This window comes from Lepidochelys kempii, chromosome 8 (genome assembly GCF_965140265.1).
Source record: "Lepidochelys kempii isolate rLepKem1 chromosome 8, rLepKem1.hap2, whole genome shotgun sequence".
NCBI lineage: Eukaryota > Metazoa > Chordata > Testudines > Cheloniidae > Lepidochelys > Lepidochelys kempii.
In genome coordinates, this window is record NC_133263.1 from 88,182,989 (window position 1) to 88,205,042 (window position 22,054).

At 42.4% G+C, this 22,054-nt stretch overlaps 1 protein-coding gene across 2 annotated transcripts in view; it reads left to right on the forward strand.

Annotated features, from left to right (window-relative positions):
• WLS (Wnt ligand secretion mediator) overlaps positions 1 to 22,054 on the forward strand; it is a 68,637-nt gene extending 46,583 nt beyond the window's left edge. Inside the window, exons 3-13 of one of the 2 annotated variants that reach the window (XM_073357379.1) lie at positions 1,151 to 1,275; positions 6,690 to 6,851; positions 8,166 to 8,302; positions 9,070 to 9,238; positions 10,707 to 10,778; positions 10,906 to 11,003; positions 12,372 to 12,435; positions 13,454 to 13,597; positions 15,286 to 15,369; positions 19,314 to 19,467; positions 19,883 to 22,054. In XM_073357379.1, the coding sequence (XP_073213480.1) occupies positions 1,151 to 1,275; positions 6,690 to 6,851; positions 8,166 to 8,302; positions 9,070 to 9,238; positions 10,707 to 10,778; positions 10,906 to 11,003; positions 12,372 to 12,435; positions 13,454 to 13,597; positions 15,286 to 15,369; positions 19,314 to 19,467; positions 19,883 to 19,992 (1,319 nt within the window). In that variant the 3' untranslated portion in view covers positions 19,993 to 22,054. The remainder of the gene's footprint in view (positions 1 to 1,150; positions 1,276 to 6,689; positions 6,852 to 8,165; positions 8,303 to 9,069; positions 9,239 to 10,706; positions 10,779 to 10,905; positions 11,004 to 12,371; positions 12,436 to 13,453; positions 13,598 to 15,285; positions 15,370 to 19,313; positions 19,468 to 19,882) is intronic. The other variant, XM_073357380.1, reaches the window with a different exon arrangement.

Genomic DNA, 22,054 nt, shown 5'->3' on the forward strand with positions numbered 1-22,054 from the left:
CTGCTTCAAAATGTGAGGTGAAGAAAGACACTCTTCTGAGAAAGACATGAGAAATGGTGAAAATGGACAGGAAAAGAATGAGTGGGAGAAAAGCAGAAGAGAATGTCCATTAAGGTTTTTTAACATGTTCTATCTTACTATACTTAATATAAGTACGTGAAGTGGGGTAGGGCCCGTTACTGAGTGAGAGTTCTGCTTTCATTGGTAGCTATAATATAAATTCAATTGCAGCCATGGTGAAGTGAGTCATGAGGCAGCAGAGCCTTGACATAGGATGCCAGATCATGTGCATGTGCCCTAGGAGCCGGGTTACATAAGACTACAAGTTAGCAAGCATAGAAAAGAATACCCAACACTCGTGACCAATAAAGATCGGTCACCCTGGACTTCTAGGATTCTTACTGGAGAATAGATAAACATCCTATAGAGCAGGGATCTCCAACTCAAATCACCACAAGGGCCACATGAGGACTAGTATGTTGGTCCGAGGGCCGCATCACTGAAACCTTTTCATACAACAATACAAAAGTATGGTCAAAAATGAAGAGGAGTATAGTATGCTATTAAAAGTCAATGTATTAACTTTTTTAAAACTAATGCAAAGAGGGGGTTTTAATAAAATATAAACACTCAGTAATGCACCTCACTCAAATGACAAAACACGCATTTACTTTTAGATTTACTTTGGTTAAAGCTGCCCCACCCCCACTTCACCCCTCCCCCAAATCCCCACCCTGGCCCCACCTCTTCTCCGCCTTCTCCCCCGAGCATGCCACATTCCTGCTCCTTCCCCCCACCCCCCACTCCTGGAAAGTCCTAAGCGCTGCCAAACAGCTGTTTAGCAGCAGGAAGTGTGGAGAGATAGGCAGAGGAGCGGGGATGCAGCACGCTCGGGGTGGGGGCAGGGGGTGAGGGGAGCTTGGCTGCCGGTGGAGTCTGCACCTATGGCGGGCCGCAGGAAATAACTCCGCGGGCCGCATGTGTGTTTGAGACCCCGCTATAGAAGGTAAATATCCATATGAGTTGAATGGGGGGATTTCCATCACCATATGTAAATCAGTTTATCCTTATGTTCTAAAATATTTATTCTCGCACCTTTTTTTGTTACATACTGTTCCTTTCATAATAAGCTTGGTTGTTACTCTTTCAGAAGACAATGCAGAAGTTACACTTGATGTGTCCTTGGCCTATCGTGATGACATGTTCAGTGAATGGAAAGAAATGGCACATGCGATAGAGACCCGAAAGCTAAAATGTTCTTTTGCCTCTCCAAAAGTAGGTATTGCTAGTTTCTATGAGCTCTTTGTTAGAATTGTGTTTAGTTGCAGCTTTCAGCATTACCAGGTTTCTGTTGGGTGTACAGTAAGTGGATGTGAGTTGCAGAGGGGAATGCTGCCAATAAAACTGACTTCAAAGACTCCAAGGCAAGAGTGTGTTCTCTCTAAGGAATGAAACTGGGATCCCAAGTAGTCATTAATCCTGGGGTCTAAATTGATTTTATTTTTTTAAAAGCATTATAGGTCTACTTTAAGAATTTTTTTTTTTTTAATCACTGCATGTTCTGGAAGGAAAATTTTTTGGGGGGGGGAATCCCTACTACAATAAGGTGTTAAGGAGTTGTGAACACTGGGCTAACAATTGTGACTTGGTGGGTTGCTTGAGTGGGTACCTGAGGTTGAGTAATGCGGGAGGTGGGAAGAAGAAGGAAAGGTAACTCTCCTTTTTGTAATTCTAGTATTTGGGGGAAGATAACTGTGATTCCAGTTCTTTGTGCTCCTGGTGAGGAGTCGGAAATGGCATTTCCTGTAGCAAATCACATCCATGGTGGTGGTTATATTCGTGCATGAGAGTCCTGTTAGGGACCAGGGGCCCGCTGTGCTGGCTGCTGTACAGATACAGAACAAAAAGATAATCCCTGCCTCAGAGTTCGCAGCCATGTAATACAAGAAACAATTGGTAGATATAACAGATGAATGGGGGAGCTCCAGGAAATAATGATAGTATTAGCATAATGAGCAGTGGTGTCAGTGTACCAGCTGACTGTCTATTGTCAAGTTGGGTGGTGGTGCTGGGGGTTATGGGTATGAGTAGGTTTGATGGCAAAGGAGAGCGTTAACTAAGTATTTGAAAGCGATCAATGAGGTAGCTTTGTAGGTGTTTGCAGGGAACTATTTCCGGGAGTAAGAAGCAGTGTGGGGAGGAATCATGAAGGTGCTCATTTGAAAACTGAACACATGGGTATCAAAAGCTGGCCATTGGCAGAATTGACTAGGGAAGTCAATATCTCAGCATGAAGTGAATGTGGGGGTAGGCTTTGAAAGTGAAGACAAGTACTCTTGCGTTTGATGTATGGAAGAGGAGGAGCCAGTGAGGGATACAAATACTGGGTGATTTGGACAAAATAAGGGGTCAGGAAAATGACCTTTGCAGCAATGTTTTGAATGGATATAAGTGGGGCAAGATTGGCCTTGACAAATGTAGGGAAGAGGGTGTTGAAGATCTGGACAAGAATCTTAGATGTGCAGATGGAGAGACTGTATCTTCAAGATATTATGCAGGAAGAACTGATCAAACTTAGCCTGGATGTGAGGATCTGTGTCTATCTAGAGTGCTTACCTCTGTGTTGGTCATGTTGAGCTTAAGCTGACAGCTGGAAGTCCATGAGGAAATGTCTGAAAGACCGGCTAAGATTTTACTCTCTAAAATAGAGAGAGCATCAGCAGGGAAATGATGGTGGAACTTGTATTTGTGAATGAGTGAGATTGCCAAGAGGCAAGGTGTAGAGGGAGAAGACCTGGACAAAGCCTTGTGGGACCTGTCCTACTTCCTCCTGAAGTTGGAAAAGGATCTTTCAAATGACATGCGGAAGGCTGATCAGAGGGAGGGAGAACCTGGAAAGGACAGAGTCACAAAAGCCAGGACAAGAACTTCAGCATAGTCAACCATGCTCCTCCTCTTGAAAGTGGCCAACGGGTCAAGGAGACTGAGGATAGAGAATCCATCCTAATTTGGGTAGGAAGAGGTCATTAGAGAAATGAGAACTGTTTCAGTGGAGTGCAAGTGGTGGAAGCTGTATTGGAGAGGGTCTAGAATGGAATTGGAAGAGACTCCCAGCAGGGCTTGTAGACAGCACATCTGATCGATGAGCTTGCGGATGAAGGGGGTGGATGAGGCAGTAGCTGGAGAGGCAAGAGAGGTCAAGGATATCTTTTGAGGATGGGAGAGCCTAAAGTATGCTTGTATTGAGAGGAAAGAGCCAGAGGAGAGCGAGAGGTTAAGGAGAAGGGTAAAGAATGACTGCGGGGCAGAGATTATGAGATTGTTGAGGGATTGTACTGAGTTTATATTTAATGGCCATCTTGCATATACAAGCTGGAATAATGCATAAAATAACTGTATTTAAGTAAAAGTGATTAAATACCAGGGTCTTATTTATTTAAAAATCAAACTGATCTTGTTTTGCTAATTTTTTTTAAATCTGTTTTAAAATGAAATGTGACTTTAATACAAAATATGTTTTAAGGCTAAACTATGATAAGCTCTTAAAACATTTAAATAATAAATATGCTGAATCCCTGATGGAGCCTCTATCTAAAACTCTGAGTTAAAGTCTGCTTTTCTATATGAAGAAGGATCTTTTCTCCAATTCTAACTTTTGAGGTAGTTTTTTACAAATGTGGCACAAATAGGTCATGTACTGTAATAAGGACATGATCCTGTGGTGGACTCGGGCTGCGTTACTGGGTGCAAGGCAAAGTCATCACAGGCATTGGGACCAGGCCTCTGATTCCAGGAGACACCATCATTTCATCAGGACCATTCAATGAGCCCATCTAGTTTCTCATTAAGTTGTAACAAACTGAACAAAAATTCAAGTGTGTAGCTTTGTCACAGTCAATGCTGCAAACATAGAAAAGATAAGCATTCTAGAAGATAATGAAGGGAACCTGAAACTTGACATATGGGTGCAATGCTCATTTAAGGCATCTTTTAGCAAAGTACAAATCTAGGAATAAAGGAAAATCATGTTGAAATTACAAGATACTTCCATAACAACCACTTTGCCTCAGCTTCACTGAAGAGAGCAGGAGGATCCAAACTTGTTCTCCCCCAAGATGCATGATGGAATTCCTTGGTTGACTGTCTGAAGCTGTTTGTTAAGAACTGGCCCATTCTGATGACAATTTGTGAAGAAAAGCATGACAAAATAGATGGAACTATCACAGCCAAAGTAGGCAACATCAAACTTAAGGGAAAATGTAAGTGGTAGAATTCAGTATATTCCATTTATTTCCATAGCCTTGGGCAAACTGAAGAAAGAGTGCTGCTGTATTGCTGATGCTGTTGAAATTTGGAAAGTACTTAGACATTGAAAAAAGAGAGTGCAGGCAGTAAAGAAGCGGATGGATCAAGGACTTACTCCACCTAATTTTCCTGCCAATATTCTCAACCAGGGTAGATGCCTAACTGCTGAAGATCAGATTACTATGACCTAGATATCTAAATATTCACCCATCAATCATGCCAACCATAATAAATTGAGGGGCTGGAGATGAACCATTCGAGCAGTGAATGTTTGCAGCTGATCTTTTAAAAGAAAGTCACACCACTTAATTGATTTATATCACTAGCCAAGCACTTGGAACCATAGTTTGTTGAAGTTCTAAACCAGCTTTTGACAGCAATAGCCTCTTCTGCAGGCACGGAGTATTTTCTTCATTTGAACTAATTCATGCAAGGTTGAAAAATCAAGTGGGAGTTAAAATAGGAAAACTTGTCTCTCTTTCTTCCAGGCTGTGAATAAGAAGGAAGGGGATCAGATCTCCTAGTTTAAGTTGGAAAAACTTTGGAAACAGTCTCTTGAAAATGAGACCAAGGGTAGGTATGTCTACGCTAGAAACACTGTACTGTGGCAGTGGAAACACTACAGTGACAGAAGGGAGGGTTCTGTTGCTAAAGTAAATCCACCTCTCTGAGAGGTAGTAGCTAGGTCATCTGAAGAATTCTTCCATCTAGCGCTGTCTACACTGTGTGGCTTAGGTATCTTAACTATGTCTCTCTCAGGTGTGACTTTTACACACCCATAAACAATGTATCTAGGTTGGCCTAACTTTCTAGTATAGAGCAGCCCTCAGGTGAGTAGGAAATTAAGCTCAAGTCACTTTCACTTAAGCATATTTGAAATTTTTCCAGGCTCACCTGAAAGTTTTAATTAATTTGCTGCAGTTAATCCCTCTGTTCCTTTAATAAATCATTTAGTTGAAAATGTGAAACATCTTATAAGAGATTATGTATCCGAAACTTTAAGGTTGTTTTATTAAAAGTACATTGAGTAAAACTTTAATCGGCCAGTAAATAAGGAATATATCATTCATCATTTTCTAACATACTAAAAATCTGAAAATATCAACCTATATAATTGTTTAAACAAATATATATAGTTATAATGTATCCTCCTAGGTAGCAAAAAAGTACCAGTCTAATGTAAAGGCTCTATCTAATTTTAAATAAACACATTTTAATGGTTATCAACCAATGAAAATGTACCTTTCTTTAGAAAATTAACTGAAGTACAAATGGAGAGGTTAATGAAAATCAATTATTTTAAGCATGATTTAAGTGACCAAGTGGGAAGCATAGGTTTTTTTTGGTTTTGTTTTTTTTTAAATCAATCTACCCTGATAAATATTAAGCAACAATGGATCTATTAATAGGGTTTTGCTGGCAGTTTGACAAACCATGCTGGTTAATTGATTACAGACCTCTTATCCCTTCTTAGCATCTGATATTTGAATATTAGATGCTGCATAACTACTTCCTGCTTACATTTTTTGTCTAAATGCTTAATACAATCAATATCAATTACAGACTTTAGGTCTAGGGGTCTAAATACAATTTCTATTACTTATTATATTCACTACCTGTATTTATTTGTAAGTCTTTCTGTATGAAAATTGAACATTAAAAATGCATGACTTACATTCTAAAACTTCTACACAATAAAATAACTTTTAAAATGAACATGCCTAAGTACACTTGATTGGATTGTAGTGATCTGCTCTGTGAAACAAGCGGAATAATTTAACAGTACCGATATTACTGACTAATGCTGCAATTAACTGGCTAGTTGAATGTGCACCTATAGGCTCTACTGGATGGAATTGGAACTGTTCAACCATGCATCAAGCCCTGTTCTGCTAACAGAGAGTCTCCTTTAACTCTGTTAAGAAAAGCTAGACCAAGAGGATTTGTAACCTACCCTTGCTACCACAGGAAGTTCTGAGTAACCATAGCATATAGCATAGTGACACCTATGAACTTCTTTTTGGCCACGGATTAAAACGGGCAATAGTTATAGTATTGAAGCAAATTGTTACTGTTCAGGAAGAAAAGGGCTAAAATATGTTAATCAATTTATATTTTCAGAGAAAACTGGTTGATACATAATGAACTGCTTCTCCATGTGGATTTGCTTTCTTTTTATATTTATTAGTACTTACTTCCCAGTTCCCTAAAAGGGGAAAGGTTGGGATGTGATGAAACAAGAAGTCTATGCTGTACATCTCCAAATTAGAGCCCCTGGAAGGACTAGTTACTGCTTTACAACTATCGATTTATCATCTTAGAAGTCCAAATAAAAGTGAACAAAGCTGACCCCTTTGCATTTTCCCTCTCTGCTATTCCACTAGACCATAGAGCATGAAGGCCGATACTATGACTGTGATGTGCTCCCTTTCATGGAAATTGGAACTGTGGCTCACAAATTCTACCTCCTCAACATTCGACTCCCTGTGAATGAAAGGAAACTAATTAATGTGGGAATTGGGGAAATAAAGGATGTTCGCCTGGTGGTAAGTGTGCATGTTTCATTTCTATCTTTGCTCTGGGCTCCCGTCTCCTCTAGAGTAGGTGTTTAATGTAGACTCACTGCTGTGTCAAAGGTGGGAGGATACCTGTAGAATCCAACCTTTATTGGGCTTATGATTTTACTGTGGTAAAGTAACCCATAACTGATGGCAAAACTCCTTCCCATTTCTCTGTTCTGTACAAAACCACAATTGCTCTATTCCCTAGTAAGAGCATAGTGACGTATTTTCTAAGGTCAGTCAACTTGTATAACTCCCACTGTCAGTGCAGCCCCTTTTCCCAATGGATCTCTTCTTTGACTATTCTCTTCTAGCTATTATCCCTCCCCTTTCCCACCATGCTGACTTCGCTTGTAGGATAATTCACTGCTATTCTAATCTCTTTCTTGATTGACTCCAGAAGCCCGCAGTTTTACTATGCCCGACTAACATTTCTCTATTGCATACAGTCTGGCTTTGGATCAGAGTTTAATTAAACTGGAAAAATATGCCTCCTATTACATGGCCACTCTAGGCATAGAACTTGAAATAAGGGATGAGAGGAAATAGGAGACCTAGAATAATAGCACTTGAAGAGGAAATTCTTTTAATCCTGTCACCTTTGATTTCAACAAATGTGTCAAGTGTCTTTGTCTATCCCCCATTTCAGTCTTGGATAATTTTGTCCATCAAGGTGCCGAGAGCCTAAAAATGGTTCTCCTGTTTACCACCATTTAATGCAGTAGAGCTGGTCTCTCTGCTCTCACTGTTTTGGCTGTTGATCGGAACTATTTCTGGAGCAATGATCAATTTGCCTATTAGCTCCCAGTATTTATTGGGGTTACCATCATGTATGTCCTCATCCCTCCCCATTCCTCATTTAATATTAAGTTGACTAATTTTCATGTTTGAATAAATTAATTTTGTTTAAATGCATGGCAACTTTTATTGATTAAATTGTATGAAAAAAATATACCTATTAAACACCAGTACTAAAATAGCAGATTTCCAAATAACCAGAAATTGATAAAAACAGAAGTAGTGCAATATTTGCATTAGTTATCAGGAGTCCTAAAAATTCTACTTGGACTGAATGGTCAGGACACATTAAACAGCGGTGTACAGCTCTCTCCATTTTGTCAAACACTTCAGCTGTGCATTTCACAAGCAATACTCTTTAATGTTAAATGGCTGTAGTTCAGACTATTGGAATTTCTGTCAGGCCCTGTGACTATAACAGGATAATGCAAATCTGATCTTGTCTGTAAATAAGGAAAGTGAAATATTGTACAGCTCCCACGTTTAAACTTGTATCCTCAGGGTATCCATCAAAATGGAGGTTTTACAAAGGTATGGTTTGCAATGAAAACCTTCCTCACGCCCAGCATCTTCATCATCATGGTTTGGTATTGGAGACGGATCACGATGATGACACGCGCTCCTGTCCTGCTGGAAAAGTGAGTAGACAAGTAGCTCACTGTGATCCAGAAAACACATAAGATTTAGGCCAAAATGTATGCCTCATGCAAAGCCTGGGTAAACTGGCCATGTGCTAGATTGCAATCCCTGTGGATCCAATTTCCTTCCTTCCCCACTCTTTGCCAAGCCAATGTGGCAGCAGAGCTGCTCTTCAACCTCTGTTGCAGTCTTTGTTCTGCAATAGTCTGTATAGCTGATACATTCCTCCTGTGTGTGAGTGACTAGACCCTTCTGCCATTCTCTCACAGCAATCATGGAGCCACAGAATTTGCCTCCCAAAACTTTTTGGTGATGCACGGGAAGTCCCTGCAGGGCTGTGTAGCAGACAGTGTCTGTACCCTCTGCGTCAGCTCCCCAAATTCTGATCTCCTAATGTGGCAGAAATGCCCTAGGCTGCTGCATCAGGGTCCCCTCTGCCTGTGGGTGCATGTGTAGGATTAGCACCATAAGAATTTGACTGCCCAACCAGTCCTTTGAAAACAGCAACTGGTTTTCCATTTTAACTCCTAAGCATGAGCTTTGTTTGAAATAGATACATTTCTTGCCAGTTACTGAGTCACCCTTCCTTAAGGGTGTCTCTGTGGAGACAGGATAACAATACTGCTATGTGGGTGGGCCAACAGGAAAGTATCGTGGCAAAAAGGAGGAAACCTCTACTTCTTCATGAAGTTTGAGCTCCTTTGGCCTAGTCCTCCTGGTCCTTTCTTTGAAATAGAAAGGGATTCTGTTCTGTCTGCTTCTCCAGGGTAATCTTTGCTCTTGGGATTTCCATGACGTTCATAAACATCCCAGTAGAGTGGTTTTCCATTGGATTTGACTGGACTTGGATGTTGCTCTTTGGAGATATTCGACAAGGAATCTTCTATGCCATGCTTCTGTCATTTTGGATAATCTTTTGTGGAGAGCATATGATGGTGGGTGTGACTATAGAGTAAAGAGTATCTTGTTCCCTTTAGAAATCCGATAAGTTGTTTGTAGCATATGTGAATAAATGCTAGGGAGAAACTGTTACCAACCAGACTTTCACGCTGGTTTAGATGTATACATCTTAGCTAGGAAACGAGCATCTCCTGCTTTAAAAACCCTCTCCCCAAGAGCAAATGCAGCATCAGTGGTTGCTTTAGACAAGCTCCCTGGTGGAAACTAAATGTTTGCAAAGCAACAATTTGGAGTGTTGTGCACATTTTTCATCAGATCTCTTCCTTGGAAATCGCATAGTGCTCCAGTGCCCAGACTGGCAGAACAGTGTTAGTCTATGGGCTTGGCTACATGGTGCTTTAGCCCACACCAGTGGGGTGTAAATTCTAAATCACACCAGCATGTCACAAACTAACTGGCCCATGTGGACGCTTCTAATGGGCACTTAAAGATCCCTACTGCCTGTTAATGTACCACATAGACAAGTCCTAAGTTTAAGCAGAACTCCTCACCTGCTTTCCTCCGGATGGACATGCTGCTTGTTAATTTCCCACAAATAGAAATGTACAGATGCCCTCAAAGCTGAGAGGTTACTTATCAGTAATTCTTCTTTGGGAGTCACCTCTGTGCATTCTCACTACTTGCCCACCTTCCCCTCTACTCAGAAGTCTGTATGACATCAGGACTGTGTGGTTTGGGAGAAGGAACAGAGGCAGTTGTTTGGGGGGCGGGACTGCATTCCCATATTAGGGTAGGGCAGGGCAGGGGTGGGCAAAGGTTTTGGCCCGAGGGCCCCATCGGGGTGGGGAAATTGCATGCAGGGCCATGAATATAGGGCAGGGGGTTGGGGTGCGGTGTGCAGGAAGGGGCTCGGGGCAGGGGGCTTAGGGCAGGGATGCAGGAGGGGTGCGGCAGGGGTTGGGGTGTACAAGGGGGCTCAGGGCAGGGGGTTGGGCTGCGGGGTGCCGCTTACTTGGAATGATTCTGGGGTGGCAGTGGCATGCAGCAGGGCTAAGACAGTCTCCATGCCTGCCCTGGCCCCGGGCCACTCCCAGAAGCGGCTGGCACCACATCCCTGCGGCTGCTGTGGTGGGGGTGGGGGGCAGAGGGCTCCGCGCACTGCGCTCCCCTGTGTATACCTCCCCCGAAACTCCCAATGGCTACAGTTTCCTGTTCCCAACCAATAGGAGCTGTGGGGGACGGTGCCTGGAGGTGAGGGCAGTGCACAGAGCCCTCTACCCCACCTCCCAAGGGGCCTCAGGGACGTGGTGCCGGCAGCTTCCAGCAGGGACGTGGGGACCACGGCACCATGGGGGTGATAATCTTGCGGGCTGGATCCAAAGCCCTGACGGGCTGGATCCGGCCCCTGGGCCATTGTTTGCCCACCTCTGGGATAGGGCAATGATGTCTCGCTCTCACAAGCTCTTTCATGTATCCTCCAATGAACATGGCTTCCCCGTGAAGTTATGCAGCTCGAAATCTGAGATGCCATATCCCACCATGGATATGCACAGAGCTGACACAAAACAGCACCTAGTAAGTAACCTCTTTCTTGACTTAGGAATGTCCTTTGCTATCAGCCTCACTGTGCGTGCATAATTCAGTCACTTTTTTTCCCCCCTTCCATAAATTAACTTTTTTTTATCATGGCTTGATTCATTAGGATCAAAATGAACGAAATCGTTTTTCTGGGTACTGGAAACAGGTTGGGCCCATAGCTGTTGGTGCCTTCTGCCTTTTCATCTTTGACATGTGCGAGAGGTAAGGGAGACTTTTTTTTTCTCTTACACTCTGTAGTGATAATACAATTGTGCTCTGATCTCAGGTGCTGCCCTCTTTTTACAGGGGCATACAATTTTACAGGGGGATACAATCGATTTTTACACTGAGTCCATGTTGGTTTGCCTTTTTCTAATAGCTTTATTGAGACAAGGATTGAAAAGTTGGTACAAAGGCTTCGCACTCTTCAGGTCATTTGGGTCTCCTCATGCCAACACTGGTATTCACCAGCCACCTTTCTGTGCTCCTTGGGGAAAGGAATGGCAAGTCCCTTTTCCTCAGACTAGGTATTCAAGTCATTAGCCCTCTTATAACTCAATTTCCTCCAGGCCCAGAGTTCAATTTCTTAGACATCCCAGTAGCAATTTCCCCAATTTAAGTTTTCCCTTCTAGATTAGATTGCATTACTTAAAAGTAGACTTCTTACTGGAAAATGACTGAAAGTGAGAGAAAGAGATAAAAGATAGCTCTTTGCCTGCCTACACATAAATTCACAAAGCATGGAAATATTACCTGTCACAGGACAAAAAAAATTTTTTTTGACTTGTAGGTCAAAGGGTATATTGAGTAATCTCAGAAAGCTGCATTGGAACAGTGAGTGAGCTTCTGGATGAAAATGCAGTAGACCTAGTCCTGTCTTTTTTTTTTTTTTTTAAATGAGGCTCTTATCCAGCTCTGTACCCATTGTGGGCTAAAATACAATTCCTTACAGTATCGCTTCATTGGTACATGTCATCAAGACATAAAAGTTAGCCCAGTCTCTTATATTGTTGTATATGAAAGTTTCATCCCTTTTTCCTGCCTTAACACTTACATGGGGAAGATTTTTATTAGCTGTACCCTATCCATTTCCAACGAACGCTTTTTTGAAGCAATGTGGAATCGTTATAATTCTGCATAATTGAAAAGGAGGTTTAATACTGTGCAAGTGACAAGAATTCCTTCTCAGCCAGTGTGCTTGACACCATAAACAATGCATATTTTAAAAATGCTATGACTTGCATAGCTGATACAAGTCACTTTTGGACACACACCCCCTCCCCCCCCAATGCTGACCGCAACTGTCCAACCATTTGCTTCACCATTTTTCTTGCAAAGAGACAAGAAGGCTTTTCCTTTGGCTTTTATAGTACCGTGAAGTTGTGTTGGAACAGTTTTTGTAAGATTATGCATCCACTGGAATGTAAACTGAAGTTTCCCCACCCACCTCCATACATACTCCCAAACTGCAAAATAACATTACTCATTTTTCCAAACTGTTAAGTTAGCTGTATAGAAATGTGTATTTTACTGTATCTTTGACTCTTTGCACGTGAATTCTGATTGCCCTGAATTCTCTCCTATTTTTAGAGGGGTACAACTGAAAAATCCATTCTACAGTATCTGGACCACAGATGTTGGCACGGAGCTGGCTGTATCCTTCTGTTTTTATGCAGTAGCATTTATTTTGTGTTAGGTTTTTGGAGTGAGAAATACATTTTAGTAACTAAAAATTTCACTTTCTCAAAGTACTTATGGAACCTGATGAAAAGCCTGTTCACTTTGGTAAGATGGGACTAGGAAATTGGTTTCTGACTCGAATATAGTAGAAGATCCAGAGTTGCCTTTGAATGAACAACTTTATGGCTCTATAGGGGGACACTGCTATAAAATACTAGTGCAGCCTGTAGATTTTGCTGCAAGAATGAATTCTGAGATTAGTATTGAGATAATGGAAATTATTAGAAAAATTAGCATCTGCCTCAAACTGCAGAAAGTCTAGGAAATGGCACATCTTGAGTTAGTGATTCTAGAAAAAATCCTGTTCTCTCTGAACCCTGTCTAAACTGCACCCTTCGTGCTGTTTCTTCTCCTGGTCTGAACTAGAGCTGTTTTTCTCTGGGGCAGTTCATTTAATTGCTGACACTTGGAAGCGTGGTCCTACAGCATTTATACAAATTGCTTTTTAAATTTGCCTGGTCAGGCTGGAAGTGCTTTTAGCTGCATTTAATTTTTATTACCAGGCTAAGATAAGGTAATGTGATTAGTTTCACTTCCTCAGCATCCCAGTCCTCTTACAGGAGTCTCCTAGATCGCATGTTGGTTGGTTATTACTTCTCGTCTTCTCTGCTAAGCCTCATCTCTTTATACCAGCGGAGCAGAAGTGACAGTTCCAGCTTAGCCTTTTTAGCCTGCAGGAGTTTTAATATTTTATCCCTCGTTAACACCATGTTAAATGCTTGGGGAACAACCGGAGCGTTGGCTCTGGGACTGAGCTGGGGAAGGGACCGTGAAGCACTGAGACAGAAGCTTCTATTTAATACACACTAGAAGCCTGAATTAGGATTATTGCAATAATTAGTTTACTTTTGTAAAGTTCTAATTACCTGGATAATATTTTCTTCAATCTCCTGCTTTGTCAAGTAGCTGTTTCCTTTAACGTTACTGCTCAGATGGCATTTATTATAGTTGCAGGAATCTGCCTTTGCCTCTACTTCCTGTTCTTGTGTTTCATGGTGTTTCAAGTGTTCAGAAACATTAGTGGGAAACAATCCAGCCTCCCAGCAATGAGCAAGGCTCGCAGGCTTCATTATGAGGTTAGAAAACCCTTGTTGGATTAAACCCTTGTGCATGTTCATGCGCTCATTGCTTTAGTATTCCAAAAAGGCTACTGATAATCTACCAGAAAAACTGTATCCACCCTCATTAGCTTTTTTTCCATCATTTAGAAAACTTCGTATTTTACCAGCTTTCTCATGCTGCCAAAACCATCCTAATGTCAGTTCACAAAAAGGCAGTCAACTTTTCTTCGTTCTGATGTTTAGCCCCCACCTAATGCTTTCAGTCTTCAAAGTACTTGACAAACACTAATCTGCCCAATGTACTCGTAGGCATTTACTCCCAATCCACTCTGTGTTTCTCTTCAGAGTGGTGTGGCCAGGTGGTAAAACCTTTTGAGATCTACTGATGTAAAGCACTATTATTACAGATGAGGAAAATGATGCAGGGTGCTCATGTGACTTGCCCAAACCACTCAAGAGAGTCTGCATCGGAACAGGATTAAAAATCCAGAGTTCCTGGTTTGCCATCCTCTCCTTAGGCCATGCTGGCCTCTGGTCAGAGCTGTACTCATTCCTCTTTAATTGCTGTTGCGGAGCAGAAGAAGGAGCCAAGATAGAGTTGCAGTCAAGCCAAGAATGCCTGTTGTTGTCTTGGTGATAAAGATTTGTGTCCATAAAACTTGGGTAGACAATGGTCTGATGAGTCAAATTCTGTGTCTAATCAGGTTGTTTGTGACTCATTAAAAGGTACATTACTTGTTCCAATAAGAAAATCTGGATTTTTGCAGACATTTCCCCGAAGTCTTAGCTCTTCTTTCATCTTTTTCCTTGAGTTAAAAGCATGGCACCGGTATTATGAATTTGTGTTGCAATAGAGCTTAGGGCTCCACTGCTCTAGGCACTGTGCAAACGCTTAACAAAAAGATAGTCCTTGCCCTGAGGCCTTCAGTCTTGCCACCTCAGCCCACCTGCTGCACAATAGCAGCTGTGCACAAACTAACTTGTAAAATGTCCTCACTCCCCCAAGGTGCCCGAGTCAGTGTGATTCAAAACTAACATAACTAAAATCTGTCTTTGTTAAATTCAAAACAGATTTAAAAAAGCAAACAAGGTCTGTGATAAGCCCCCCCAAACCATGTAAATTTATGTCATTTGTTTGATGTCTTTAATCTACAATCCAATATTCATTTAGTCGCCTTAAATTCTCAGCCAAAGAAAATTAGATAAGGAAAGTTTGCACTCTCCTCACATGAACTCGTTACACTTACAGAAACAGAAAACATTTGTAAAGTAGATCACTCCTGGTATAACCTAACAAACCCTCATCACAGATATATGTTCTAGAAAGAAAGCATATCTGATTTATCAAGGAAGCCACAGACTATCAAACGTGCTGTTAATTTAATGAAACCTTGTTGCTTAAACTCAAGTGTTTCCTTCACATTAGCTCTAAGTAAATCCGTTTAATTTCACAGGAGCAAATGTAATGGAAAGCAGTAGCAGTCAAGACCTCTACACCCCACACAATGTAACTGGCAGGAATGCAGACGTGTGGGGAACAGAGAATACTGGCTGTCACCAGTGTAGGACAAAGGAGCGAGTGGGTGGTTGTGGGTTTTGTGGTTTTGGACTAATCTTTTTTCCAACTTCCATCTTGTAGAAGCCAAAAATTGAAATGGGATTGTCTGTTCCGTTACGATGACCAGTGTCCTCTCTCTAAATAGGGGCTGATTTTTAGGTTCAAGTTCTTGATGCTCATCACTCTGGCCTGTGCAGCAATGACTATCATCTTCTTCATTGTCAGTCAGGTGAGTGTGCTGAAACCAAACTGGGTATGAGAGAGTGCAGTATCCAAATTCCTAAGTAGCCAACATATTGGTTATATCCTAGTACAGAGGACACGGGAATGCATAGATTGTAAGCTGGGCTGGTAGCGTCTGCTTATTATTAAGGCTGCCTGATCTTTCCCATTATAAGACCCTGTTGTCAGTTGTTTAAGTTTGCCAAAAAGTTAACTGTTTGGGTTGAAATTTTTCATACTGAGTGTCTGCCTCAGGACAAAAAGAAAAGGAGTACTTGTGGCACCTTAGAGACTAACACATTTATTTGAGCATCACCTTTCGTGAGCTACAGCTCACTTCATCGGATGCATTCAGTGGAAAATACAGTGGGGAGATTTATATACACAGAGAACATGAAACAATGGGTGTTACCACACACACTATAACAAGAGTGATCAGGTAAGGTGAGCTATTACCAACAGGAGAGCAGGGTGGGGGGGAACCTTTTGTAGTGATAATCAAGGTGGGTCATTTCCAGCAGTTGACAAGAACGTCTGAGGAACAGAGCCAGAAGAGTACCCAGAAGTTACCTATTACAGGACAGGCCCAACAAAGAAAATAACAGAATGCCACTAGCTGTCACCTTCAGCCCCCAACTAAAACCTCTCCAACGCATCATCAAGGATCTACAACCTATCCTGAAGGACGACCCATCACTCTCACAGATCTTGGGAGACAGGCCAGTCCTTGCTTACAGACAGCCCCCCAACCTGAAGCAAATACTCACCAGCAGCCACACACCACACAACAGAACCACTAACCCAGGAACCTATCCTTGCAACAAAGCCCGTTGCCAACTGTGTCCACATATCTATTCAGGGGACACCATCATAGGGCCTAATCACATCAGCCACACTATCAGAGTCTCGTTCACCTGCACATCTACCAATGTGATATATGCCATCATGTGCCAACAATGCCCCTCTGCCATGTTCGTTGGCCAAACTGGACAGTCTCCAAGTAAAAGAATAAATGGACACAAATCAGACATCCAGAATTATAACATTCAAAAACCAGTTGGAGAACACTTCAATCTCTCTGGTCACTCGATTACAGACCTAAAAGTGGCAATTCTTCAACAAAAAAACTTCAAAAACAGACTCCAATGAGAGACTGCTGAATTGGAATTAATTTGCAAACTGGATACATTTAACTTAGGCTTGAATAAAGAGTGGGAGTGGATGGGTCATTACACAAAGTAAAACTATTTCCCCATATTTATTCCCCCACTTTGCGCCCGCTGCCCCGCCCCCACTGTTCCTCAGACGTTGTTGTCAACTGCTGGAAATGGCCCACCTTGATTATCACTACAAAAGTCCCACCCCCACCCCCGCTCTCCTGCTGGTAATAGCTCACCTTACCTGATCACTCTCGTTACAGTGTGTATGGTAACACCCATTGTTTCATGTTCTGTGTATATAAATCTCCCCACTGTATTTTCCACTGAATGCATCCGATGAAGTGAGCTGTAGCTCACGAAAGTTTATGCTCAAATAAATGTGTTAGTCTCTAAGGTGCCACAAGTACTCCTTTTCTTTTTGCAAATACAGACTAACACGGCTGCTACTCTGACACCTGCCTCAGGACAGCTTCCCCGCCGCCCCCAGATTTGAGGCAAAATAGTTTAACCATTTGCAATATGAAGGTGGTGGTGGTGTGGTGGGGCCGGGTTTCCATGTTTAAAAAAAAAAAATTCTGGTGACCTTTTTCTTTGAAAATCTCTCTAATATGTGAGGATGCAATTACAGACTGTTTCATAATACATGTTCACAAGGGGGCTGAATTGAGGTTGCATAGGAAACCTTAATTGGAAGAACAGCCATACTGGGTCAGACCAGTGGTCCATCTGGTCCAGTACCCTGTCTTCTGACAGTGGCCAATGCCAGATGCCCCAGAGGGAATGAACAGAACAGGTAATCAAGTGATCCACCCCCATATTGCCCATTCCTAGCTTCTAGCCAACAGTCTAGGAACACCATCTCTGCCCATCCTGTCTAATAGCCGTTGATGGACCTGTCCTCCATGAACTTGTCTGGGGTGTGTGTGTCTGTGATTTTTTTTTAATTCTGGTGTTTAACTTTTGAGTGCTTGATTTTGTAGTCTTAAATGCTCTAACTGTTTGGTTTTTTGGGGAGGGGGAGGAGAGGAAAGAAAGCGAGAGTGTGCTCTCTTCCCTCTGAACGTGGATTTAGCCTATAGATCTAGATATATAAGTATAATAAAACTATAGGGTATTCGGCTATGTTTTAAGTTGCACAGGTAAAACACCATGCACCCTCTTGAAGGTCTACCCCACAATATTCTTCTGAGAATAAACCCCTTCACTCTCCTGACCAGTTCCCAGGACTACAGCCTCCCAAGATGACTTTCCATTGTTAAGATGTTTTATTGGCCTCAGGTGTAAGGCGGCAATCGCAATTGTACATAAACATGCAGGCTTTAGTTGAAGAAATACAATGGATACACCCTTACAAGTTATAAAATAGTCAAACTCCTTTCTACTTTGAAAGTAGAGCTGTTCTGAAACTTTTTCGTCTGAATTTTCTAAAGAGTAATGCTCTTTTCCCAAGGAAAATGTCAGTTGTAGGACAATTTCAGTTTTGCTTGGGGGGGGCTTCTTTTCTGTAGGTGAAATTGAAAAGACATCTCCCCAGCTAGGCACTGGGGTGGAGGGGGACTGAGAGCCCCAGTTCTTTGGCTGCAGGAATTGGGAGGAGCGGGTCAGCTTCACTGCAGGCAGAAAGCAAAACTGATGATGGGCAGCTGAAAGATTCGGTTTTGGGAGAAGCAAAATGGAGTTTTTCTTGAAATCCTTTCCTGTGAAAAAAATTTTGGATGTTTCATCTCTGCTTGTGATGAAAACTTTTTCAAAAAGGTGAAATTTTTTCACACAAAGGGATTTTATTTTCTTGCCAGTTTTACTACTACTGTTGAGTCATGCACAGAAGTACCCTCAGACATACTATGTTAGAGAATCTAGTCTCTGTGTTCCCTTTGCATATGAAAACAATGCCGTAGTTTGATTGGCATGGTAAGATAACTCTGATCTAAAAATCTGTTCAATTGAAGCAGTTGGTTTGAAGGTCTACCTCAAATCTGTCAAATCATTTTGTCTGGTTACTTGCATCAAGTTTGGTATTTTTGTTTGTTTAAAGACTCTGTTCTGCCACTGTCTTTCTTTCTTTAAAGCAGAGCACCCTTGTTTTCTATGGGGAATTCTGATTTAAAGTCAATGGTAGGGTATGGCCCCAAATGGCTTGTTCATTTGGCTTTAAAATGGAAGGCAGTCTTAAGGTGCACAGCTCATGCATTTCATTGTTTTCAAAAGATTAATATTAAATTACTGTTTTCTTAACTCTCCATAGAGTCTCCTGTCTTTCTCTTTATATCTGGAACTAGTGCTATCAGGCATAGGTCTCTGCCGTGAGACAGAAGCAGTGAGACATGTTGGATGCCATTAGATCTTTGCATTATTCATGCTGTTTTCTTCTATAAAAGGTTTATTTATAGACCCTCTAAAGTTTTCAGATATAGCTAGTCTCCCAGGTACTGCTTGAATATGATTATCCTCTCACTAAAGTCTTGAATGACTGGAATGATCTAACTTGAATGTTCTGAGATTAAATTTTGTTAGTTTTTAAAAAACCAAAGATGAATAAAGTTTCTAATATGAATGTTGTTGCATGTGCCATTCCTTATAGACTGGTGGCAGGGGAAGAGACTTTTTAGTATAGGCTTTACTTTGATGTGTTTGTCTGGACATGAATTGTCCATGTACTTCATTCTGTCTTAATTTCAGATTTCTATGTAGCTGCTCTTAGAAACATATTTGCTTTGTAGGTGTTTGCTCATTATAGGAGAATTCTCTTTATCTATCTGTCCCTATTGAATCTCTGCTTTCTCGTGGACAGGTGACTGAAGGCCATTGGAAATGGGGGGACTTCACAATACAAGTGAACAGTGCCTTCTTCACTGGCATCTACGGGATGTGGAACCTTTACGTCTTTGCTCTTATGTTCCTATATGCTCCATCACACAAGAATTATGGTGAAGATCAATCAAATGGTAAACTGGGCTTTGGTGTGGCTCTTAATTGCATATGAATACTAACTTGAAATAGCCTGGGGACAGCATTGTGTAGCTGTGGTGGAGGAAGTGAAAGACAAGACTGAGGAATGGAACTAAATAGTTTGTTTACTGAGTTTACAGTTGGTTTCCTTGGAATATCTTTCAGTAACACAGTGGCTCTTCATCATTAGCTCATGTAACAGTGTGTGTTTGTTTTGGACTGAAACCGCTGCAAGGGAACATTCTTCTCTTCAAATGAATCTGACTACATGGAAACCCTTCGTAGTCCTCAGTTTTAGAAAAGCTTATTCTTTCCAAAACCCAAACTCTAGGGAAATTTAACCTGGCAGTCACTCTCTAGTTCCCAGGTCCTCCTTTGTGCATCAAGCTGAAATGTAGCTTTGTATTTCAGGTGACCTGGGAGTAAGTAGTGGGGAGGAGCTTCAGCTCACCACCACCATCACCCATGTGGACGGGCCAACCGAGATTTATAAGCTGGCTCGCAAGGAGGCTCAGGAGTAACTCCTGGAACACCTCACTTTGGACAAACACAATGAAGTACAATACACAGATTGAGACAACAGCCTCCTTGAGGACACATCAGAAGTAACTCTACAAAAGCCCAGTATTTATAGTGTGTTCACTGAGCAGTGGCACTAAAATAGAACCTCTGTAAACTCTCTTTAATATGGTATATTATCTCTGGGGGAGGGCAGGATATGTAGTCTATATTTTACGTAGACACGCTAAATGAACACTAAGGGTGCAAAGTGAAACCTTCAAGAGTTAAAAGCCAGGATTAATGTTGCCTGCGGAACCTTAATTTGAATACTTGTGTGTATGCAGGATGATAGTCTTTAATTACTGGGGTTTTTACACAGGACTCCTGCCTCATTAATGCACAAAATGGACAGTGCTCACTTAAGAGGAGGTATTTAGTATTTTGTTTTCTTTGGTGTGCAATTTCCTCATAAACACACAGAAAACACAAAATTATATTCTGTATCTAACCATATTGACGCCCTCTCCCCCTTCCCCCCAGTTGGGTCACTAGCAGGGTTCAAACCTTTAGATCTGTAGCACAGACCTCTGCCACTTAAGCTAACAGTGACTGGTAGCAGTAGTAGGCTGTTACCTGATGTGTGAACTAGGCACTAAAGACGGGAGAGATGCACACTTTACTAGTAGGTTTCACAGCTATTTGCTGACAGAGGAATGTAGAAACTCTGGACTCCTGGATTCTTTTCCAAGTCCTGGAGGGGAGTATACTCCAGTGGTTATAGACCTTTCTGCCCTTGTGTCCTGCAACTTTTTTGTATCCTCCTATCTGCCCCACACCCATTGGGCTCCTGAACCCCCTTCTCTCCCCACCCCTCCTTCCTCCATTTCTCATTCCTCTGCATTCCAGTGATGGCTCTTTCTCATCCATGATGCCTGGGTGTCAGGAGAGGGAGCACTGAGGACACAGGAGAGACTGTCTCCCTCCTCTGTTGCTGTGGCACTGGGCACAGGATCCTGCAGCAGCTGGGAGGAGCAGTTGCAGGGCAACTCCTACTCGATGCCTGCAGCACTAGCATGGAACATACTCAGCAGAGGTGGAATGTCTGGAGAACTTAGCTGCCAAATCGGCACTGAACATGTGAGAACCAGTGTTTTTCAGTGTCTAGTAACTTGGCCAAACTTCCTAACCAGTTCTTAGACTCTCTGGGGAGTTTAGTTCTGGCAATGTCCTGCAGAAGACTGCACGGTTGAGCAGGACTTTCCCTGCAATTGCTGCTCTTGGCTGCTGCAGGATGCCGTAGTGCTGCACACCGTATTAAGTCCTGTGTTCTCCCTGCTAATGCCCAGGCAGTGTGGAGGAGGAAACAGCCTGATTTCAAATGCAGAGGGGATGATCCAGACCTGGAGGGAGAGGGAGTGGACTAGGATCCATGTGGATTGGGGGTGTGTGGGAGAGTAGGAGGAAGAGCTAGAGCTGAGGTGAGCAAGAGAGGAAAACTAAGACAGGCATGGGTTGGAGGGGACTGGGGCAGAAGGGGAGAGGCTGAGAGAGATGGGCAGAAGGGTCTGTGCCCACTCGAGTGCATGCTATTCCAGAGCTTAGAATGGATTCCTGAGTCTCTTATTTCTGCTGTCCGCAAATATCTTTTGAAACTCCTGGCAAAGTTTGTGTCTCATCCCTCTGTAGAGCTTGGTCCATGCTGAGGATGACAGTCGACTGCTATCCATTGCTCAAGTAATAGAGGTTTGTGCTGTGAATCGAAAGGTTCCAAATCTGCTGATTCATGCATAATAAGTCTGTTTGTCACTGAGGTCATGGAAGTCACAGAATCCGTGACTTCCAGAGACCTCTGAGACATTCTCTGCTTCAGCCCAAGGGGCTGAAGGACTCTGGAGCTGACAGGCAGTGGGGCCCTGGCAGGGTTCCAGTGACAAGTGACAGCCTTGCATGGGGAGAGGGGGATCACTTTGGACAAATGGCTGGGGTGTCCCATTTTCTCTTTGGGAAATATGGTCACCCTGCAGCTCCCAGTTGCCATGGACAGAGGAGGGCACAATCATTTTCAGTTGGCTTTTTTTTTTT